The sequence below is a fragment of the Canis aureus genome, chromosome 19 (genome assembly GCF_053574225.1).
Source record: "Canis aureus isolate CA01 chromosome 19, VMU_Caureus_v.1.0, whole genome shotgun sequence".
Taxonomy (NCBI): domain Eukaryota; kingdom Metazoa; phylum Chordata; class Mammalia; order Carnivora; family Canidae; genus Canis; species Canis aureus.
In genome coordinates, this window is record NC_135629.1 from 48064798 (window position 1) to 48087238 (window position 22441).

Consider the following 22441-nt stretch of genomic DNA (forward strand, 5'->3'; position numbering starts at 1 on the left):
CGGGCCTCCTGCCAGAATTGCTTACTCAGAAGGCAGCGCTTCTGGGAATGAGGACAGCTCTGTCCAAAAGCGCCAAGGAACATTTTTCCACTCTCCATCTACAGTCCTGGTGCTAACTCTCAGCATGTGTTTCCTGCTCCTCTGGCCCAGGCCTCCATGCTCCTGAAGGCGTCTTTGTGCCTGATATGGGACTTGAAGCCAGGACGCCTCAGAAAATGTGGAATGCAGTGTGCTGCAGCTCTCAGAGAACCTAAGGGCAGGTGGACCAATTTGGCCGAGGTCTAGGGTGTTTGGGTTATTCTGTCTCTTAGGCAAATAGTTACCATGACACTATGTGCCATGTTCCCACAGATGTGTGCTCCCCATATTGTGACACTGTCCCCATAAGGTCAGCCACCGTGTGTTGGGCTTGGCATCTAACCACGTGTCCCTTTTACGATTGATAGGGACGGCAAAACCTGGTGTCTCTACGGTACCAAACACAACGCAAGCATCGACTCCTCCGCAGACCCAGACCCCTCAGCAGAACCCTCCACCTGTGCAGGCCACACCTCACCCCTTCCCTCCAGTCACCCCCGACCTCATCGTCCAGACCCCCGTCATGACAGTGGTGCCTCCCCAGCCACTGCAGACGCCCCCACCGGTGCCCCCTCAGCCACCACCCCCACCCGCACCAAACCCCCAGCCTGTGCAGAGCCATCCGCCCATCATCGCGGCCACCCCACAGCCTGTGAAGGTGAGCATCCTCTGTGTGTGTGTGTGTGTGTGTGTGTGTGTGTGTGTGAGAGAGAGAGAGAGAGAGAGAGAGAGAGAGTGTGTGTGTGTGTGGCCCAGCCCAGCCACTGGTGGGCTTTTACCACCTCAGCTGGTGCCTGCCCTTGTCTTCTCCATAGCAGAGAGGTAAGCAGGAGACAGTCACCTCTCCTGGCTCCTGGGGCACTTGTGGGTATTTTGCGGGCAGGGGTTGGGGAGTATTATGCATTGTTTAAGTCATGGCCTCGAAGCTACTGCCCTGCTGGCCTGGAGATCCCGTAGTTGAGACCCACTTCCCAGGGGCTTGCTGACCCCTTCTCCCCTCTAATGTAGACTGTGCATATGCCTCCTGTGGGAGGCCAGTGTGACAAGGCTTGACTCTGAGCGACTTCCCTGGCATTAAGTAGGAAGCTGCTTTGGGCGGTTTCTTTGGCCTCCAGTGAGCAGGTTCTGCACTCAGGTGTGTGCTTCCTCCTGCCACTGGCAGGGATCCTATCCCAGCTGCAGAGCAGAGTGATGGGAGAGGGTCTTTCTTTGCCGTGGTCCTTCACCCATGGAGTTACCTTTGAGCCCCATTCCCCATGAATGTTGGAACCTTAGAAAGGACCTAGCTTCAGGAATGATCTGAGGGACGGTTGTGCCAGCTGCCACCTCTGACCGTGCTTGTTGCACGTGTGCTCTCGGCAGACAAAGAAGGGAGTTAAGAGGAAAGCGGATACCACCACCCCCACCACCATCGACCCCATTCATGAACCACCATCACTACCCCCGGAGCCTAAGACCACCAAGCTGGGCCCCCGGCGGGAGAGTAGCCGGCCTGTGAAGCCTCCCAAAAAGGATGTGCCCGACTCGCAGCAGCACCCAGTGCCAGATAAGAGCAGCAAGGTCTCAGAGCAGCTTAAGTGCTGCAGTGGCATCCTCAAGGAGATGTTTGCCAAGAAACACGCAGCCTATGCCTGGCCGTTCTACAAGCCCGTGGATGTAGAGGCGCTGGGTCTGCATGACTACTGTGACATCATCAAGCACCCCATGGACATGAGCACAATCAAGGTGAGCAGATGCCCCCTCAGAGCTGGGGGCCAGTCTTCCTAGGACAAAGAAGGTCAGAAGCTCCTAAGCTGGTCCAAGAGGAAGGCCCAGGCCTTGGGCTCTGGTGAATGTGCCCTAGTAACTATCTCTTCTTACCAGCTCAAAGAAGCCCAGCGCCCCCTGCTGGGAATTGTGAGGACAACCTCCAAGACCATGTGCTTGGGGATTTTCTTCTCAAACAGCAGCCTTGCCATCGTCTCTAAGGACGATGTGGCCTTGGGCCCCAGTGCCCACCGGCACCTTGCACAGTACATGCTCCAGGTGAGGTTGAAGGTTGGTGATTTTGCTAGGCTCTGTGTCATGGAGAGGGTCTTGATGTTATCTCTCAGTAGGAGTCACACAATCCTGCCATTTTCATTGTAATATTTTGAGGCCTTTTGATTATGTTTGTTTATTTTAAGCTATTTTGCATTTCTGTTTGGGAGTGGCATAAGCCTGCCCAAACATGGGACAGGGAGGGGAGGGTACAGTGCTGGTGTGCCTTTTTTTTTTTTTTTTTTTTTTTACTTTTTAAAAAATTTTTATTTTATTTATTCATGAGAGATAGGCAGAGACACAGGCAGAGGAGAAGCAGGCTCCATACAGGGAGCCCGACATGGGACTCGATCCCAAGTCTCCAGGATCACGCCCTGGACGAAAGGTGGCACCAAGCTGCTGAGCCACCCGGGCTGCCCTTACTTTTATTTTTCAAAGATTTTTTAAAGTTTTTTATTTATTTACTCATGAGAGGGGCAGAGACACACAGGCAGACAGAAAAGCAGGCTCCCTGTAGGGAGCCCGATGCAGGACTTGATCCTGGGACCCCAGGATCACGCCCTGAGCCAAAGGCTGACGCTCAACTGCTGAGCCACCGGGCATCAACCTGGGAAGCATCCTGGGTTGCTTCTTTTTTTATTTTATTTTATTTTTTTTTAAGATTTTATATACAGAGGCAGAGACATAGGCAGAGGGAGAAGCAGGTTCCATGTAGGGAGCCTGATATACGGGACTTGACCCCAGGATCATGACTTAAGCCAAAGGCAGATGCTCAACCACTAAAAAGATTTATTCATTTTAGAGAGCTTGATGAGCAAGCATGGGGAAGAGCAAAGGGGAAGAGAGAAACTTTCGTAGCCTCCGTGCTGAGCCCAAAGCCCAACATGGGGGCTTGATCTCATGACCCTGAGATTATGACTTAAGGTGAAACTAAGAGTCAACTGGGCCAACCAGGGGCCCCCGCTTGTGTTCCTTTTGACCAGTGTCTTGCCCTGTGTCACCAAGACTGGTGTATGTCAGGTCAGAACTGGTCCCAACCCTCTCCTTACAGGCTCTGCCTCCATTTGTTCTCTGTCCACTTACCCCTTAGCCCATCATAGTGATCAGGGTGGGTGGATTTGGGATGGTAGCAGGGTACTTCCCAGCCCTGAGACTTGCTTCTGAGTGTCTCCTTATCTACTTGACATAGAGAACTAAGGTGATGACCTCTCCTCTGCTCTACTGAGAAGCCATCTTCCTCCTACAGATAGCCCTCCTGGCTGTCACATACCCATTGGAACAGGGGCAGGCATAACCAACAAGAACCTGTCTTATATTTTCAGTCTAAACTGGAGGCCCGTGAATACCGTGATGCTCAGGAATTTGGTGCTGATGTCCGATTGATGTTCTCCAACTGCTACAAGTACAACCCTCCCGACCATGAGGTGGTAGCCATGGCCCGCAAGCTCCAGGTGAGGCTCTGAGGAAGCTCTGAGCACATCCTGTGATAGACAGGCTGGGGTCCTGGGTGTGCCAGGCCTCTATGGGCTTTTGTAGATTTTATTTTTTTCATTTGCTTTGGTATGAGGCCGTGTTGTTTTGAAGATAGACTCAAGCCAGGATAATGTGTCTTTTTACATTGAAATTATTTCATTATAATTAAAGCAGGATAGTTAGTTTGGGCCTTGGGCATCTTGGGTTTTGTTCTGGGGTGTCCCACTGAAAGCCCCCTGCCCTGTACCTGCATTTGGTTGCCCTTGGCCAAGAATTCATGTGCTGTGCATGCCTTTCTACAAAACAGACCTATCTCACGTTGGTGAATGATACTCTTGTAAGGCAGACGCTTTGACACAGCTGTGAGCTAAAGTAACTGCTCACCTGTAGACATTTCTTCACCAGGGCCTTGAAATCTATTGCCTTCTAGCTGTGGAGTGGCTGCTTGTAGGCGTTCCATGAGGCCACATCTCCATCTTGGGTGCCCTTGGGGATGGTGGCCCCTGCAGGTTGTTTCAGGCGGCGCACAATGCATGCTGTCAGGTGCACCTGTGGTTGGGAGGGAGGAAGCGGGTGACCACACAACATGTGAACTAACTTCGCTTTGCTTTATTTAAAAAGGGAAAAATATACCCAGAATTCAACAGTGGTTTATCTTTGGGTAGAAAGATCAGGGGTTAAAAATTACAGAGAATTGGGCACCTGGCTGGCTCACTCAGTGGAGCCTGTACCTCTTGCCTCGGGGTCATGAGTCCAAGCCCCATGTTGGGCGTAAAGATTACAAAAGAAAAAAAAAAACTTAAAAATATGGAGAATAAAGTCTATATTTAGTACTTTTGCTGTTATTATTATTATTATTATTATTATTATTTAAAATTACACATATAATAATTTTCAGCCTTTTCTTCCCAAGACCCTGGATTGCTTCTGCTCTGAGTCAGAGCAGGCCCTGGGCTGGATCACCTGTCATCACAAGGGGTGGGCACTCTGGCTGGAGCCCAGTGCTGGTTTGCACATCTCCTGTCCCACTCCCACCTGGTGGCTGGGGGGCGCAGGGGTGGGGTGATCCTCATACTTGGCTTTCCTAGTTATCTGTGGAGTGCTTCCAGGTCAGAAGTGTTTGCTTGCCTTTGGCAACCTGTGAGTCTGTACTTCTCAGGGGCCTCCTGCCTCCAGGTTCTGTTAGCTCCACAACATTGTCCCAGACTGTCATCATAATGTTTCCTGCCCCCTCACACTAGAGCTGAGGCATGGTCTCTGTTCCTTTACTTGGCCCCTGTCTGGGTCTGAGGCTGCTTTTGAGTCCAAGGATGTGTCCTGAATCTCTTAGGATAAAAACTTAATACTAGAATAAACCTGGCCACTGTTATTTAAATGGCACACTCTGTCTCAAAAATTCTTATAGTTTCTCCTGTTTGTTTTTTGATCTTATTTTCGCTGAGGTTTTCCTTTTTTTTTTATTTTTCCGGAGGGGGGATAGAGCTCTTAATTTGGTGTTCTGCTTTCTTCCCAAAGCTGCTCTTTCACTGTTTACTTCTCCATTTCCTATCCTCAAAGGAGCTCAGGCTTTATCATTTTATGGCAATTCTCATACATGGCCACCAGCTGCCAGTGGTGCCCTCAGATCTGTGTCTTCAACCTCCTCTTGTGGAATAGCTTTTGGCCAGATAACTCATACCCTTTATTTTCCCTCATGCAAACAGCTAAAACAAAACAAGTTATCTGCCAGCACCAAGATTGCAATTCTTTTTTTTTTTTTTTTTTTAAGATTTTATTTATTCATGAGAGATACAGAGAGAGACTGGGGGGAGAGGCAGAGACAGAGACACAGGCAGAGGGAGAAGCAGGCTCCATGCAGGGAGCCCGACGCGGGACTCGATCCCAGGTCTCCAGGATCACGCCCTGGGCTGAAGGCGGCGCTAAACTGCTGAGCCATCCAGGTTACCTCCAAGATTGCTATTCTGAACTACTTTACTTTAAAAAGAGAAGAGAAAGAATCCTTTAATATATTCTAGCTCTCCATCTCTAATTTCTGTGCTTAGGTGTTTCGGTTTTTCTTCATTTTTCTCCTTCTGAGAGTTACATGAACATGGCCCAAACATAAGGTTTACCCGTACCAAGAGCATTGAGCTATTTTCCCACATTGTAGCCTCTTTCTAAACATTTTTATTCCACATACCAGGCTGGACTGGATGAGGTCCTTGCCCTGAAAGAGGGTCTGTTTCAGGCAAGGGCAGTGCCTGGATGAGCCATTTGGCACAGCGCTCTGCCCCTAGCCTGCTTTGCCCGCCTCAGGGTGTATTGCTGTGTTACTGAAAGTAATGTCACTTTCTCCATTATTGTGAGGCAGGTGGAAGTATCGGCTTCAAGTGCAGAGCCAATGTGAAAGGCTTCTTGTCTGGGAGGTAGTTGTGCTTATGGCATTTCAAGCTTTTCCTTCTCCCTCTCTAAGCTTTCCTGAATCAGCATGTTTTAGATGGCTAGATTGTCCAGAGAGGAGGAGGAACAAAGTCCCAGTCCTTGTTTGCCTCTGTAAGAGATGTTAGACCTGCCTCTTCTTAAGTAGACTGTGCCCAAGGACTGGCGTTTACATGGAAAGTTATATGGGAAAGGATCCACTTTGCTTTCCTCTTCCAGTCTCTAAATTCCAGGCCTTTAGAAAACTCACATCCCACCACCTGGTAGCCACAGTCACAGAGACAGCCAGGAGTATCTGGGTAATGGGTTTTCTCAGCTGACCAGTGGCTTGGGCTAAGGCCCATCAACCCACCTGGTGGGCCCAGAGCTGCTGGTGGTACTGTCTTTTACTCTCTGCTCTGTCAGGAAGTGAGGAGTCATTTAGGAAATTTGGTACCGATGTAGATTACCAGAGTCCTATTTCAAAAAAAAAAGGTGCAAATTCAAGGTGGTATGCAATTATTTTTACAGCAAGGAAAAATGAAAATTGCATTGGGATATCCTGCATTAGATCCCAGAGGCAGGAAGCATTTGAGGTGTGTGTAAATGTGTGTTTCTCTGTGTCCACTCATGGCTGCATCTCCAGCACTTGGCACACCTAGTGGCCTGCCACTGCCTGCATCTTCTCACCACCACCCCCATCCTCTGGGCCTTGATATGCCCAGGTATGGCCAAGCCCCACAGCCACATCTGGACTTGGCCACGCTTGACCTTTTGGCACTCCGGCAGCTGGTTTAACTAGAGGGGGGAGAAGGGTGTGCTTCCCACTAGGCTGAAAATGATGCAGCCTAGAGTAGATGACCCAGTGAATATTTCTAGTAAGAGGAGACACATGCTCTGAAACCAGTGTGCTTTGCTAATTGATGCTGAGAATTGCAATGTGGGTGGAGGTGATGGCATGCCAGGCAGAGAAACTCGGTCCACCTGGAGGCACTACAGGCCCTAGTGTGGGAGGCCTGAGACCTTGTTCCTTTAGAGAATACTCGCTGTTGGTATTCACCACCCCTCACCGTCTCTGTCCTCCCCACAAGACCTTTGACCTAGGTGCATCACATTTGGTTTTGGCATCCCCCCTCTTGCCTGGCTCTACACCCTTTCCACCCACTCTCCACTTGGCCAACAGGATGCGCGGCTGGATTCATGTGTCACACTTTTGTCTCCTTTTGAGCCATCTTTGCTGGATCTCTGCAGCTGTTGGCATCATGTCCCCCACTCATCCTTAGTGTTCAAGTTTCTCACAAGCTCTCCACCATCCCTTTGCTGTTTCTACCTTAACACTTACACTTTTCGACTATTTGTGTTCGCTCCTTAAAGGCAGGGAGCACATCTTTTATGTTTACCGTTCAACAGACCCCAGTAGGCAGAACCTATCTCAGCCACTCGGGAAGGTTTTTCTGCAATAGCCTTTGACTCACTGGCACTCAGGCCCAAGTACATTTCCCAGGATGTCCTCCACTGGGGCCAGAGCAAGTGGAAAGAGGACAGGTCTTGCAGCTGGGCATGGCCAGGAAGCCAGGAGCCCCAGCTTGTAGGCCCTGCAATGCTTTTCCAGCTAGCCTGCCTGGATTCCTCTCTTGTGCTCTTTTCTGTTTGTGGTCTTAGGACCTTGGCAGGGCAGGGCCCGAGAATACCCTGAGAGAGGAAAGAGGCCCCAGAGTGATGAGTCCTGCTCTGCCCCCCCCACCCCCCACCCCGCATATGCCTTTTTCACAACAGCCACAGTCTGTTGCGGAGGAGCAGGAATGTCCTTGTGGGAAGGATCATGCTATCTGGCAGTTGGCAAGAGAGACTGGGGTACATAGATAAGTGGCACAAGGCAGCTTCCACCTGGTAAAGGCTCACCTCCCCGCAACACTTGAGTACTTGGCTGTACCTGCCACCCTCTTGGTGGGGTCCTGACACATCAGGTACACTCCTCTGTGCAGCAGGCCTGACTTTTCATGGATGCTCTTGTGGGTCTGTTGGTGACCTAGGGCTGCCCATATCCAGGGCACCGTGGGGCCCCTGCTCTGGTGTGAGCCCCTGTCTCCTCTGCAGCCTGGGTAGTGATTGTCTCTGCTCATTCCTTGTGTGTGTGTTCTCCGTTGCTCTCAGAACTGCTCCAGAATTTATTTCTGTATGTATTAAAAAGGTATTACTTACTCTTTCAGTACTTAGTCTAGGAGCAAAACTATTTAGACAGCAAAATCTAGGTCGTCACTTTGTGGAAAGGAGGAGCTGCCTTGGAGGAGGCTGAACTGAGGTTGTCTAGAGGCGAGGGGACAGCACGACAGTTGTGGATGAACCTACTCTATTGCCTGGGTCACCTTTCCAAGCTGCCTTGGGGAGGGGTGACCTGAAGCTATGTTTCCAGAGATAGGAGAGGCTTCTAGGGCCAGCTGTGTTGAGTGTAGTCTGTTTGACACAGCTGGCCCTAGAACTGGATTCCACAACCCTCCCATGCCTTGTGGGCTATGCTGGAGTATTGACTCACACTTGGGGAAGGCCCTTCTCTTGTATAAAACACCATGTTGACTAACTTTTTCCAGGCTTAAAGCAGGTCTTAAAATCATGCTGGGAAGCTAGCTCTCTTCCTTTCACTGCTGTCCTCTGTCATCACTGGATTTATGATCACATTGCCCTCAGGATAGGAAGGGACTTGCCAGCTTGCTGGTGAGGGAACACAGTTGGACCGGGCTGCCCAGGCAGAGCTGCTGCCCCCAAGCTCTATGACCCCACATGGAGTTCCATCAGATTCCTGGGTCTTAAAGAGTTGGAAGACGTCAGTCTCCTGGGATGAGATCCCGTGCTTAATAGCTTTGAGGCCTTTACTTGTGTCACTGGTACCTCACCCTCCTGTAGCCTGGCCTCAACATCCCCCACAGTCACTCTCCTATAACTTTTACACTTTGCTGGGCATGCCCTGGAGACACCTCAGCCAGTGGCATGGCTCTACTCGGTTACATGCCCCAGAGATGATATGAGGAGTGGGGAGGTAGATTCAGACCCTTGCCCACTGTAGCAGAGGCTCTGTTGCCTCACTGGCCATGGGTTCTGTGCCAGGCACACTTACCACAGGGCAGGCTTTTGCATGTGCTGTTCCCTTTGCCTGGAATGCTTTCTCAAACTGGAGACCCTACCTCCTTGGAGGAGTGTGAACCCCAGGTGAGCAGAGTCTCCTGTTCTGTTCACTGCCGTTTCTTGGTGTCTGGCCCTGGCATCCAGAAGGCTTCTTTGGGATGTGCTGAGTAAGTACCAACCTAACAAGAGCCTCAGGGCACTTTTTGTGGGTCCTTCCTTTGATCTGCCATCTGATCTGCATTCTCTAGGTAGATGTCCTTATTGAGCCCAGCTGCTTCCTATAACCTGGGCCATACGTACATACCTGGACTGTGTCTCCAGGGAGTAGTGAGTATGTCAGAAACACATTTCTTTTCAAAGTGAAATTTGTGAGGAGTGTTGAAAGAGCTGGCAAGGGGCCTTGGCCCACTCCTTGCCTTAGTGGACAGGTTTGGTTGGGGGTGGTCAGCATCAGCCCAACCCTCTTTGACCCTTCCACTTACCTCCTGTTGAGTCCACCCCAACCGCCAAAGAGGCTGTGGTGATGCTAAGCCACATCCTCGGCAGTGCCATCACACATGCCTGGGCACCTGGGAGCCCTCACGGACATGGCTTCTCTCCCCTACCAGGATGTGTTTGAGATGCGCTTTGCCAAGATGCCAGATGAGCCAGAGGAGCCTGTGGTGGCCGTGTCCTCCCCGGCGGTGCCACCCCCCACCAAAGTGGTGGCCCCACCCTCATCCAGCGACAGCAGCAGTGATAGCTCCTCAGACAGTGACAGCTCCACTGATGACTCTGAAGAGGAACGAGCCCAGCGGCTGGCAGAGCTCCAGGAGCAGGTAAGGATGTGGGCGGCCCCATTCCCAGTCCCCCAGAATCCATAGACTGGGCAGTCTCCACAAGATGGGAGTTCTGAGTTCCAGCAGAAGCAGAATTCCCACTGGTTCCCTTGAGGAATGTGGGGTTTAGGAGTGCTGGCCTCGGGATGCCTAGGTGGCTTAGCGGTTTAGCACCTGCCTTTGGCCCAGGGCATGATCCTGGAGTCCCTGGATCGAGTCCCACATCGGGCTCCCAGCATGGAGCCTGCTTCTCCCTCTGCCTGTCTCCCCGCCTCTCTGTCTCTCTCTCTCTCTCTCATGAATAAATACATAAACTCTTTAAAAAAAATAAGTGTGTAGTCGAAAAATTTGTGTCTAACTTCCCAAAAAAACTTAGCAATAGTCTATTCTAGACCAGAAGCTTTATAACATAGTAAACTAATACGTATTTTATAGGTCACACTATTATGTACTGTATTTTTTTTTAAGATTTTATTTATTTATGAGAGATACACAGAGAGGCAGAGGGAGAAGCAGACTCCATGCTGGGAGCCCAGTGTGGACCTCGATCCTGGCACCCCAGGATCATTCCCTGAGCCAAAGGCAGATGCTTAACCACTGAGCTACCCAGGCGTCCCTATGTACTGTATTCTTAACAGTAAAGTAAGCCATTAACAAAGTTAAAAAATGGTAAGAAATAGAAGATACACTTATAGTACTGTATTGATTGGGGAAAAAAAGCCACATGTAAGTAGCCTGCACAGGTCAAGCCTGTGTTGTTCAAGAGTCAGTTGTACATATATGGGGGTGGGGAGACATGGCTGTTCTGTGGGCAGAGGTGAGGCTTCTAGATCCTTTCAGTATCTGGAAGGAGGTGCCTGAACCAGGATGTCCATCTCTCCTGTGGCCCTACAAGCCAAACATCAGGACCTTAGTACCTAGCTTCTTAGGGACCCTCTCCTGGATGGCTGTGGAGCTCGGTATTGGTCAGCTTGGGCAGCCCCTCTAGCAAGGAGGGACACTGGCCACCCTTGCAGTCTGTGGCCTGGGTCAGCATGAGCACTTTGAAAATCTGGTGAGGCAGCAGACCACAAGGCTGAGGGCCAGCCCCCTCCCTGGGCTTCCCCTTTCCCTTGCCCCCTGACGCTTAGAGGTCCACACAGAGACCAGGATGATGGGTGTGGGTGTCTTGCTTGTCTGCTCCACAGCTCAAAGCCGTGCACGAGCAGCTTGCAGCCCTCTCCCAGCCCCAGCAGAACAAACCAAAGAAAAAGGAGAAAGACAAAAAAGAAAAGAAAAAAGAAAAGCACAAAAAGAAGGAGGAGGTGGAGGAGAATAAGAAGAGCAAAGCCAAGGAACTTCCTCCCAAAAAGACCAAGAAAAATAACAGCAGCAACAGCAATGCGAGGTCTGTGCATGCCCTAGTCTGCCCTGGGTGGGGACCCTTGCCTGCCACGGTGGGTGGGGAGGCTTGCATCTCTACCTTTTCCTCTGGGATGGATCTTTGCTCTCCTGTTTTTGGAAAGGGAGGGAGAATAGTAGGTAGCACAGAGCAGGAGGTGAGGATAGGGCATGGTTTGCAGCCTGTCTCCAGTGAGTGCTCCCGAGAAGGTGCCAGCCTCCCCTGTGTTGCAGTGAAGGTCCTCTTGGTGGGAGTGTGGAAGCCATCCACCTAGTCCCAAATGGAGGAATGGGTGCCTAGCTTTCCCAGGACACTGTTCCTCACAGTGTCTGCATTGTCCCTTCATAGCAAGAAGGAGCCAGCGCCCATGAAGAGCAAGCCCCCTCCTGCATACGAGTCAGAGGAGGAGGACAAGTGCAAGCCCATGTCATACGAGGAGAAGCGGCAGCTCAGCCTAGACATCAACAAGCTCCCTGGCGAGAAGCTGGGCCGTGTGGTGCACATTATCCAGTCTCGGGAGCCCTCCCTCAAGAATTCCAATCCTGATGAGATCGAGATCGACTTTGAGACTCTAAAGCCGTCCACCCTGCGAGAACTGGAGCGCTATGTAACCTCTTGTTTGCGGAAGAAAAGGAAACCTCAAGGTGCCCTTGGGTCCCCCAGGGGCAGGGTGTATTCTCAGTCCTGGCCGCCCTGGCCTTGAGAGAGGAGGCTAGCCACAGTTTACTTTTGCCTTCCAGACGTGGTCCTCTCCCTGGGCAGACTGTTTTTCCAATTACAAAAGCTGTCTTTGGCAAAGAAATCTCTGCGTGGGGGTGTGTGTGACATCCCACCAGACCCTGGGCTATGGGTTCCATTCTTGGCCTCCTGGCTGGTACCCACCTGGGGCCCCAGCCTTGCGGTGCTCTGAGCAGCCCTGTTCTCACCCTTGCCTCTGAGCCTCCCTCAAAGCCAGCCACTCCCACCCTGCCTCCACCTCTTTGCAAGGAGGATAGGGGATGGGGTTGGGGGCTAGGAGGAAGGGTGGTAGGTCAGCACTATCCCTGCCTGCTGTTCTGTAGTTCCACACGGCCCCCTCCATGACAGTCTGCCAAGCACCTCTTTCCTATTAGAAATGCCTTGTCACAGCTTTTGCCTTGAGACCAGTAGGACTTAGGATCCACATCAGATGTGGTGCATAATCTCTTTCCCAGCCCGGACTGCCTCCTGGGGTTCTTGGGCACCTCCCTGGGGTGCTGCACAGTGATGCTGTGCCCTCGGTCTATACACCAAGGTCCTTGGAGACTCCCAGGGCTCTTTCATGTCTTTTTGTCTGCTGTCATGTCCCCTTTGGGTCCCCTTCACCCACTGCCTGAGACGTAGCTAAGGGAGGCCCAGCCTAGCAGTCTCTCGTGTTGGGGAATTCCCTCCTGCTTTGTCTTGTACTTTGAGGAACCCAACACAGGGTATTTTGCAGAATCGGAGGGGCTTTGAAATTCTGTTATTTAGCCAAGTTTGGGCTGGTGTATAGTAGGCTAGCAGCTTACCACCGGGAAGTGTGAGACTGGAAGGGACTCTTAGCAGCAGCAGCCGCCGCCCTCTGGCTCACAAGGCACCAACTCTCTGCTGGCCTTTCTTACAGGCATTTGGGATGTGTGCATGGCTAACAGCAGCCTCCTAGGTCGGTGCCCTACCTGACTCAGTCCCTGTTGCTTTTTATTACAGCTGAGAAAGTTGACGTGATTGCTGGCTCCTCAAAGATGAAGGGCTTCTCGTCTTCAGAGTCGGAGAGCACCAGCGAGTCCAGCTCCTCTGACAGCGAAGACTCTGAAACAGGTTAGGTGTCCTCCTTCGTGTTTCATTGCATTCCTGTCTGTGTTAGGCTTAGTCATATGTCCGGGCTGCTAGAGACCAGAACCTTCTGGGCCCTCTCATCTTAGAGGGCTGCTGTGGTAACCCTCCACATGGGGCAGTGGGTGGCCCTGTATCCTGAGGAGGAGTTGCTCGGGGTATTGACAGTGCATAATACAGGGGGAGGGGCTGGAGAGGACTTTGGGTTTTGGGGCCCAGCTGGTATCATTGACCTTAGTGTGATCCTGCTCAGTCTTATGGTCTTCCCGATGTCACAGTGGCATGCAGCATGGCTGTTTGAGGTGATACGCTTTTTTTACCAGGTGTGGAGCAGTCTGCTTCCGGCTCTGCTATCAGCCCCCCCAGGCTCAGGGCATTGCCATTCTTACTGGAGGGTGCTCATAGCTACATTGGCTGCTCCTAACTGTGCATGCACTTGGACCAGCGTGTCCTACAACCTCTAACGGTTCCCCTCTCCAGCTCCATGGACCTGCATGTGTTTCCCTTGGTGCCCCAGCAGAGCCCACTGCCCACCAGACAGCAGCTTCAGTGTGGAGGATGGGAGCAAGTAAGGGCAGGTGGAGATGTTCAGAGCTGCGTGGTGGTAGGGATTGTGCATCCCTCCAGATGCATGCTCTCCTGATTATTCTTGGGGAGCAGGCAGATGCTCACACTGGGCTGGAGGAGAGGCTAGAGAAGTAGCCTGGCAACCAGCCTGGCGCTGTGAGATGGAGCTGGCCATGTATGTCTGGGTTGCCCCTGGGCAGGTCTAGCTCCATCAGCTGAGCATCTACAGACCACTGGGGAACCAGGTCCTGGGGCCTTAAGTTTGCACCTCCAGGCAGGCTGTGGTATGTGTATCCACAGTGGGAAATGTGTTTGGGCAACAAAGACCCCTGGTATTTTCTTTCATAGACCTTTCTCATCTCTGGCATTTTATTCTGATTGGAAATAAATAACAAACCCCACTTAATCAGTTCATGAAAGTAATGTGATCTGATTGTGCCAAGGAAGTGTGAGTGAGGATCACTCACAGCAGCTGGGTGATCCCACTCCAAGGTGTTTGCGCACACAGGTCCTCGGGTGGGCTCAGCCTGCATCTGTTCAGGGAAGCAGAGGACGACAAGAGGGCTTGTCACTGGGCCTTGTCACTCTTCCTCTCTGCTTTTACAGTAAAGGGCACCAGGCTTCCCTAGTGGGTAGGAGGCTTACCTTGGGGTGGGTTAAGAGCTTCTCCAGGACTCCAAATTCTGTGGACCACCTCATTTCCAGTGGGCTCAAATGAGATTCATTAAGCTATATTCTGTATTTATTGATCTCCACTGTATGCAGAGACTGTTATGGACAGTTTACTGTCCTGTCTCCATCCCTTGCCTTTTTTCTTCCTTACCAACCCCCTCCCCAATAGTTTTTTAATCTATCAACCAGCAGGGGGCGCCACACCCCATGCTTGTTTGGAAGGGCTTGGTGCTGAGCCAGGGCCCACTGCCCTCAGCAGGATGAATGGCGATATTCTTGGGCTCAATTAGCATTCCTGGTGGCCACTGACTTCTCACTTTCGGTGCCAGCCACGCCTTGGGTTTGCCTTTGCTCTGGGCTTTTGCACCTCCTGCAGTTCCTAGCAGGCTGCTCCTACTAGGCGTTTCACAGCCTTTTCTCCTATAAGGCCAAAAGAAAACCCCAAAGATTGGAATTGGCAGGGGACCTGATTGTTACAGTGCAGTTTGACTGAGGGTAGATTGCTTTGACCCAGACGTGGCACCTGATCGTCAGGTCCTGATTGTGAGTCTTTAACTGTGGCCTTCATACCTGATCCCCAAGCTCTTCTTTGGCGTATGTTTGCTTGAGGAGGGGTTTCTCTTGGGCTCTTGAGTGCCCTGCACCCACTTCCTCCTGTGTGCCGTGGGGTAGCTGTGACGGCATCTCCAGCAGCTCTTAACTGCTGAGATTATTTTTCCCTTTTTGTCCCCCCTTTGAAAGAAATGGAAAGATTGTGCAACAAGTAATCTGAGATTCCTGGGAACAGCTGTCTGGGCGGGAAGGAGGGTGAGATTTACAGTCTCTGAGCCGCCGGCCTGCAGGCTCCCAGGCTCCAGCAATCCCGCCCCGGTGGCTTGCTCGGCTGCTTCCGGCTCATCCCTCTTTCCAGGCACCCTCCCCACCTTGAGTCTTGTGAGGCTCCCATTTGTCTTCAAAGTCTTGGCTTTTCCTTTGCCATATGTATGCACTGGGGAGCTCTGTTGTGGGTTGACTGGGTGCTCCTATTCTCAGGAGAGAACCACCCTGTGGGTTTGTGCCCTGGGGCTCCGACCCTGTCTCCCCCAAAGTGGGAGCTGAGCCATTGAATGCAGCTATCCCCCACCCCATCCCACACGCTTCCAGGGCAGTTCCTCCAGCAGCTGCTCAAGCTGGGTCCCTGGAGCTAGGCAGCCCTGATGTCTGTGACCAGTGGGGAGAGGGCAGGGAGGGGGGGCACTGAAGGTATTTCATTTGGTCTTTGGGGGCTTGTTTTGCCCTCCTTGTTCTTGTGTTTCCATTTGGACTGGAGCCGAAATTCCTGAAAGAGCCTATTTTTGTCACTTGTGCTAAGGGTTATTTCTGCTGACAGGGCCCAGAGATATGAATCACCAAAAGAAACCAAACAGAGGCACAAAATTGGGGGTTGGTGGGGGTGGGAAGGTTGCATAGGTCCCTCATGACCAGTCTTCATAGATAAGGATGCTGTGGGCTCCTCAGGGCACGGGGCTGGTCTGTGGGGCCACGCTGTAGTTAGGGAGGTGGTGTGCCCACAAATAGGGATTGGGGGATGGAGAGATGAGGAGGTGGGTTGGACTTCCCTAGTTCGGTTCCCAGGCCACCATGTGTTATATGTCCTATCTCCTCCCCTGCCAGCCCAGAAGCATGCTGTTGGCCAGTCCCACCACATCCTCTGAACCCAGCTATTACTTGGGTTGTGGTCTTTTGTTGAGCTTCAATTCTGGCTCAAGTCTGAATCTGCTTCAGGGTTCAGTACTGGGACAGGACAGGCAATACAAATGCCACTTTCTCACTTGCCCCTAAGGCATTTGTAGACCTTGGCTGGGCAAGCCAGAGGTGAGTGCCCTAGTTCTCCCTTTCCCATGGCCATCCCGGGTGGGCTGTGGACAGAATTGTGGCCTCCCGATCTCCTCTCTGTCTGGCTTATGGAGCCAGGAAGGATGTCCTAGGACTCTTTGTCCAGCTTTCTGTTCGATCACATTGTTGATGATGGACTCTTCCTACATGCTATCTACGGGTCTTTCTGGGCAGAGTGGACATATAATTCACGTCCCTCTTAGGAGCACATACTCCTACCCCAGCTACTTGGAATGGGACGGGTTCGGTTCGGGCAGTGCTCTTGGATTTGGGCTGGTCTTCTAGTTGCAGTGGGAGCACACACCAGCTATTTTCGTCTCCTTGTTTCCTTTTCCCAGGATTGGAGCATGTGGGTGTTTCTTAATAGCTCCAGGGGAAAAAGGAATGCTTGATGTTTTGGAAAGATTTGAGCCGGAAAGTGCAGACAGAGGCCATGAGGCGTTCTTCCCAGACAACCAGCCTCGGCTTCCGACCCCTGGGGTCTTTGAGGGACTGGATCCCAGTCCCATCTTGGGGCCCAGTGCTGCCCTCTCCAAGGGTGTGATGCTCGCTCTTGGGAAAAGGGAAAGGGGGAGGGGGAAAGGAAGAGACCTGGAAGATGGAACTGTAGCTGGTCTGCCTGTACTGTCAGGTGACCCCTCATACACCCACAAGCAGGGGTTGCAGCTGGAAGGACTCTGGGGCTTCGTGGGCGAGGATGAGCCTTGTGGAATGTGCCTTAAATGATGGGCTGGCCGGTGGGTGGGTTTTTCCCACGCGCACACTTGAACACGGGAGTGTGTTGGTTGCATCCATGACTAGCAGAGGCATCTGCTCTGCTGTGTGGGTGGAAACATGCCCCACACCCCTCTCTGGTCAAGGGGAAACACACTTGATGCCCTGAGAAAAGAAGGACAGCTTTGCTCCTCGGCCTGTCTTCATTTTTTTTTTTCTCCTCTCCTTGACCGTGTGTATAATTGCTTCCTCTTTTTATGACTTGTTTGTTGTTTGTTGTTCCTTGGGGTTTTTAGGAATCAGAAATGAGGCTGTTTGTTAGAGGGTCCTGTACTCCAGAGCCCCTTTCTTGGGGGTTTTCCTATCTCTACCCAGGGCCTGAGAAAGAGCTGGCATCACCTTCTTGATGTAGACAGTATACAGAAAAGCAGGTCCAGAGGGGATGGGCTCAGAGTTAGGGGGGGTGCCTGATGGTCATGGCACACCTGGCTAGTCTTCAGGAGTGATGGCAAGTAGGGCAGGCAAGGGTGCCTCTCAGATTCAAAGACCAGTAAAGGAAATGCCAGCCTGTGCTCAGGGTACCCATAGAACTTGTTACTGGAAGCAGTTGTTCTGTGTAGAAGCATAAACAAGGCTCTGGGTGATTTTGGAGATGTCCACATGTGCCGGAACTGTGGCCTTTGTAAAAGGGAAGGTGGGTCCATCGCCGACAGTAGCTGGCCAGGCAGGGGGCAGGGCTCCTAGGCTCCGGCGCCGTTCTCTCGTGCCCTGTCAGCGGGCAGGGCACAGGAGGCTGGCTCGGTCTGTGGTTCTTCTGTTCTTGTGACTTGAACGGTACATTCCACACCATTTCTCTCACACTGGTTTCTCTCTCCCTCTATGTAGGTCCTGCCTAATCATTGGACACGGACTCTTAATAAAACGGTCTTCAGTTCCAGATTCCTTCCCAGCAAGCTATAGCTTAAGTCCATTTTCTTCTGTGAAAGGGACAGGACTCCATCAAGTTATGGAATTCCTCAGAGCCCTGGGCCTGTCCCCCGGGGTGGATTAGTCATGTCCAGCAGTACACGCCTAGTCCCGCCTCCGGGAAGGCTGCCTGCTTGGCTGGCCACCCGGGCCTCCTGTGTAAAGACTGCCTGGCTGTCCTGCCCAGCCTCCCTGGTCGCCTGGGGTCTTCTGGGTGGGTGGCATCTCCCAGTGGGTGATGACAATCTGCCCTGCACACACATACATGTGGTGCTGCTCTGTGTGCAAGGTCCCATCACAAGTATGTTTTCTCTCTTCATCCCTCCCTCTTTTTCTGGATCCTAACTACTTTGCTCCTGGACCTTAAAATGACGTTAGCCCAGAGAAAGTCTCTCAGCCTAAGGAAGAACACTCTAATATCTAGAGCTTTCCCCCAGTGAGGAGCAGGGGCCTCAGGGGCAAGCATAGTGGGGCCTGAAAGCTCATGGGGCTGTCCCTCAGCATGTCCTGTCTGTGGTGGCTAGTGAGGCTCCATCAGCTATCAGCTAGAGGCTGACACCAGCTACGGCTGACTCCCAGACCCCTGGAGTCTTCCTTCTGTTTTCATTGTTCCATTGTTGCCTGTTGGGCATTTTCCCAACTTTTTTGGCCTCTTTGCCTAAAGTCATAGAGGGGAAAGTACCTCTTGGGCTGCCTCCCTGTCCCAAGTAATTAGAAGCAGGTTGCAGTGGGCAAGAGCCGCTTTCAGGAAGGTCACTGGTGAGGGTCACTCGAGGAGGAAGAACCATGCAGCCAGATGACCTAGCCCCTTGAGTCCATGATTCCTGTCCGCAGTGGGGTAGGGCAATGGGCTAGTGGATGAGAGAGGGTTCTCAGAGCCAGAGCACTGGACCAGTCCATAGTGAGGCTATCAGAGCCCTTGGGGCCTGCTCCATGCACATCTCTGAGGGTTGTTGCCAGTGCAAGCACCCTCCCATTCTTCAGTGCCCTAAAATAATGACAGCCTCCCAGGGGTGGGGCACGCCAGGGTGGCCGCATCATCCAAGCCCTCTGAGAGTCACTGAAAAGGATTTTTTGCTCTAAAAATAAATATCAACCCTTTTTTGGTCATGAATCCAGCATTTCAGCAGAAAACTGCCTGATGAAACGTCCCCTAAGGAACAGCATCTGTGTTTTAGGGAGCGCTTTTTTTTGCCCCTTGCTTTTTAAAGTATAGTTTGTGTGTACTTCTTCAAGGCCTGTAGCAGTTTCTTGGCATCCTGGAGCCTGCCTTCTGGAGCTGGAAGCAAGTTTGAGGAGGTGTAGTTCACCGTCAACAGGCCCTCAGGCACTGGCCGCCTCCTGTGCAGAAACCCTGGGACCCTTCTCTGGGACTTTGGGTTCTAGATCCAGCCCATCCAGAGCCTCCAGGGCCCTGCATTGATGCTTGCAAGTTCCTGGGCTGCTCTCTGATTCTCTGGCCAGTCAACTTCCAGTCAGGCCCCATTTGCCAGACAGACTATTTTGAGCTGCCCTTTGGCCTGTGCCTGATGTGTTCCCAGTGTAGCTCGGCCTGGCTGGAGCCAGGGGGCTTCATGCCCGGAGATTCCCACAGGACAGTTGGGAAGCTGTTGGCATTGTCTTTCTGGGAAGATTCTGCTGTCTTGGAACAAATGGCAGCCTGGATTCCCACAGTGTTGGCCTGTGTGCTGCTCCACCCCTTCCCATACTCGTGCACACCAGCTATAGCCACAGGCCAGCTCTCCTGCAGGCTCTTTGCACCCTTGTTCTCTGGGGATCCAGGCCTCCTTGCCCATGGGGCTTCCATCTGTCAGAGAACTTGATCTTTAGATTTGAGCTGTCACCTGTCCCCAGTGCCCCAGGAATAGAGCAGAGGGAGCAGAACCCACTTACTCCTTCGTGGTAGCCTCCTGTGTGCAGATAGAGAAACACCAACTGGGCCTTGACACAACCAGCCGGCCTGCAGGGCCTGAGGAGTTGCTATAGGAGGGGTAGCCTGGGCCTCCTCTGGTGCCAAGGCCCCCCCAGTCAGTTGAGTTGAGGGACTCTGTGCCTCTGCCCTGCCCTTACCCTCAATCCTGTCTCCTTCCCTTGAGTGGGGGGTGGGGGACGGGAGAAATCAGTGTTTTAACCAGATTTTACAAAAACGTTTTAATTCTTTGTACAATTACCATCCTATGTAAAGATGAAATTTGTGTTGAGTTCAAGATTTTCATGGAATAAAGATCACACAGTACTTGAGGCCATCTTCATGTAACCCTTTCTAGAGAGTTTTGTGTGGGGTGTCTTGGGGCTGGTGTGTTGTGAAGCTGTGCACTTCTGTCTTGTCTTCCTACCAGTAACTCCGACAGGAGGCTTGGGCCACATGAGCCGGATGCAGCTGTCCCAAACAGGTTCTGGCACCCCTCGGTCCTCAGCGCCGGCCCCCTTAGTGTCCTCTGGTCCTGGAGGTCTGCCCTATACCTCCCACTGGCTCTCCTACTCTAGGCCTGACCCCTTCCCCACCAGCACTTCCTCACGAAGACCTGGACCTGGGACACTATAAAGTGTCCTGGGACACTTTCCAAGGCAGCCAAGACCCGCTCTCTGGAATTCCTGGGACCCCACTGCATTTTGTTCCCCCAAGTGCTCCTGTGGGCCTCTCTGCTCACGGCCTGCGGGATGATAGCAGAGCTCAGAGCCACCATCCCTCCTTTATGATGGAAAAAAACCAGTGCTTCCCCTGGGGCCATCAGATGACAGGCCACTCCAGCCCTCTCCCCACAACACAGTCTTCTGGTCAGACTTTACCCATTTGGCCCCTTTCTCACCCCAGCTTCCAACCCCCCGGCCTCCCAAAGGCCTGCCCAGTGTGTGATCACCTGTTCCAGCTTCCGTCGGTGCCCATCCTGGAGAGGACCCCTGGCACCTTCCTCCTGCTCCCTTCGGCTCAGTGGCCTCTACATACCATGCTCTTCCCCAGTGCACACAGGGTCCCTTTGATCCTGGGCCTCTCATTCTCTGGTTCAGTGTGCCTCCTTTACCCCGCAGCTGCCAGCCCCATGGCCCTAATCATGCAGGTCACTCAAACTGTCCCCTTATTTATGTTCCTCCCACAAGAGTGTTCCTCTCACCTGGTTTCCTGCTGTGACCCAAAGAGCCCTGATCCCTGTATCCTGGCATCTCCAGTGTCCAGGTTTGAGGCTGGGCGTGTGGTTCCCGCCGTGTCCCAGATGTCCCTAGTTGCTGCCATTTGTATGAGGACCTGTGTCTGTAGCTGCTGAGGTCTATGTCACACTGTCTTGTCTCTTGCATGGAGTGGTGAGCTCTTACAGGGCACGAGGTCCTCCCTCATCCCTTCTGGTAGTGTACCCTAGGCCTGGTGCCTCACAGAAGCTTAGCACGGCCCTCCATGAAGCAGCTGCAAGTGGAGGTAGTAAAGCATGTGTCCTCCCAACACCAGCAAGAGCCAGCACCCTGGCAAGGAACTCAGGGGGTGCCAGGCAAAGCCATGAAGTGTCTCTTGTTGACAGGAATTGGAAAGGCACCGTGGGTCCCATCTCTTACTTGGTGTCTTCATCATTTCCTAGCCCATAAATCCTGACTGGGCCTCCTCTCCCTCTCTGGGGTTTGCACACCAGCAATTCTTGGGGAGGGCCAAACAGCTGCCAAAGGATCCTTAGCATAAATCTGTGGAGTGGGTGCAAAGGTGGGTGTATGCCCTGGCTCCTGCACCTCCCTTGCAGGGGCAGGCCCACCCTGGATAAGTGTACACGGCGGTGGCGGCAGCGGCAGCCAGCTGCTAGCCTCAAGGGACCTGGACGCACACTGCAGGGAGAGCCCCAGCAGCATGCTGTGTCCCAGCACGGGGACTTCCCTGAGGCCACTTTCCCACACGGAAGGGGATGTTGCTTGGTGCCCTCCCTTTGCTGGCTGTGGTAGTGAGCACCTTCCGCAAGTCTCCTCCTAGTCATTCCTGGGAGGCCAGCCTGTTTGCTCCCGCCCACCTCTCAAGTGCTCACTCTGCGGACAGCCTGTCGGCATGGGCCAACACCACCACTCTGCATCTCTGCTTCCTCTGGGAGAATGGGAAGGAGCCAGCATAGAGGGCGATGCAGTTGGAGATTGCCATGTTGTTACTCTAGCTCTATGACAAGAGGCAAGTCCCTTAATTTCTCTGAGCCTCATTTGCTTGATCCATCAAACGAATTTGATCATTTTGAATGTCACGATTTTTCCAAGGCAAAGCAGGTGACACTTGGGTCACCATGATGGTGTCTGAACAGCAAGTAGGGGGAGACACTGGGCAGGAGGGTCTACGTAGCTCAGCTCCCTGTGTACCCAGGTGTCATCCTTTAAGCAAGCCAGCTGGTGGTCTGGGAATTGGGGAGGCTTTTCAGACATGGTCCCCACTAGGAAAAGCAACAGGCCAATGGGTAGGTGTCCCCCCCACACGCCTTTCCCTTCCCCATGACTGACTCCCGTCCCAGGCAGAACCCAGCTACCCTCCGTCTCACCGTCACTGGCCCTTCTCCTGAACTTACCCTGTTTT

General features: G+C 52.5%; 1 protein-coding gene across 1 annotated transcript in view; it reads left to right on the forward strand.

Moving 5' to 3' along the window:
* The window catches only part of BRD4 (bromodomain containing 4), a 94527-nt gene that overhangs the window by 64329 nt on the left and 7757 nt on the right, over positions 1-22441 (forward strand). The window contains exons 6-12 of the mRNA XM_077859604.1: positions 447-736; positions 1441-1803; positions 3420-3548; positions 9696-9905; positions 11093-11292; positions 11635-11930; positions 12991-13101. Coding sequence (XP_077715730.1) covers positions 447-736; positions 1441-1803; positions 3420-3548; positions 9696-9905; positions 11093-11292; positions 11635-11930; positions 12991-13101 — 1599 coding nt within the window. The remainder of the gene's footprint in view (positions 1-446; positions 737-1440; positions 1804-3419; positions 3549-9695; positions 9906-11092; positions 11293-11634; positions 11931-12990; positions 13102-22441) is intronic.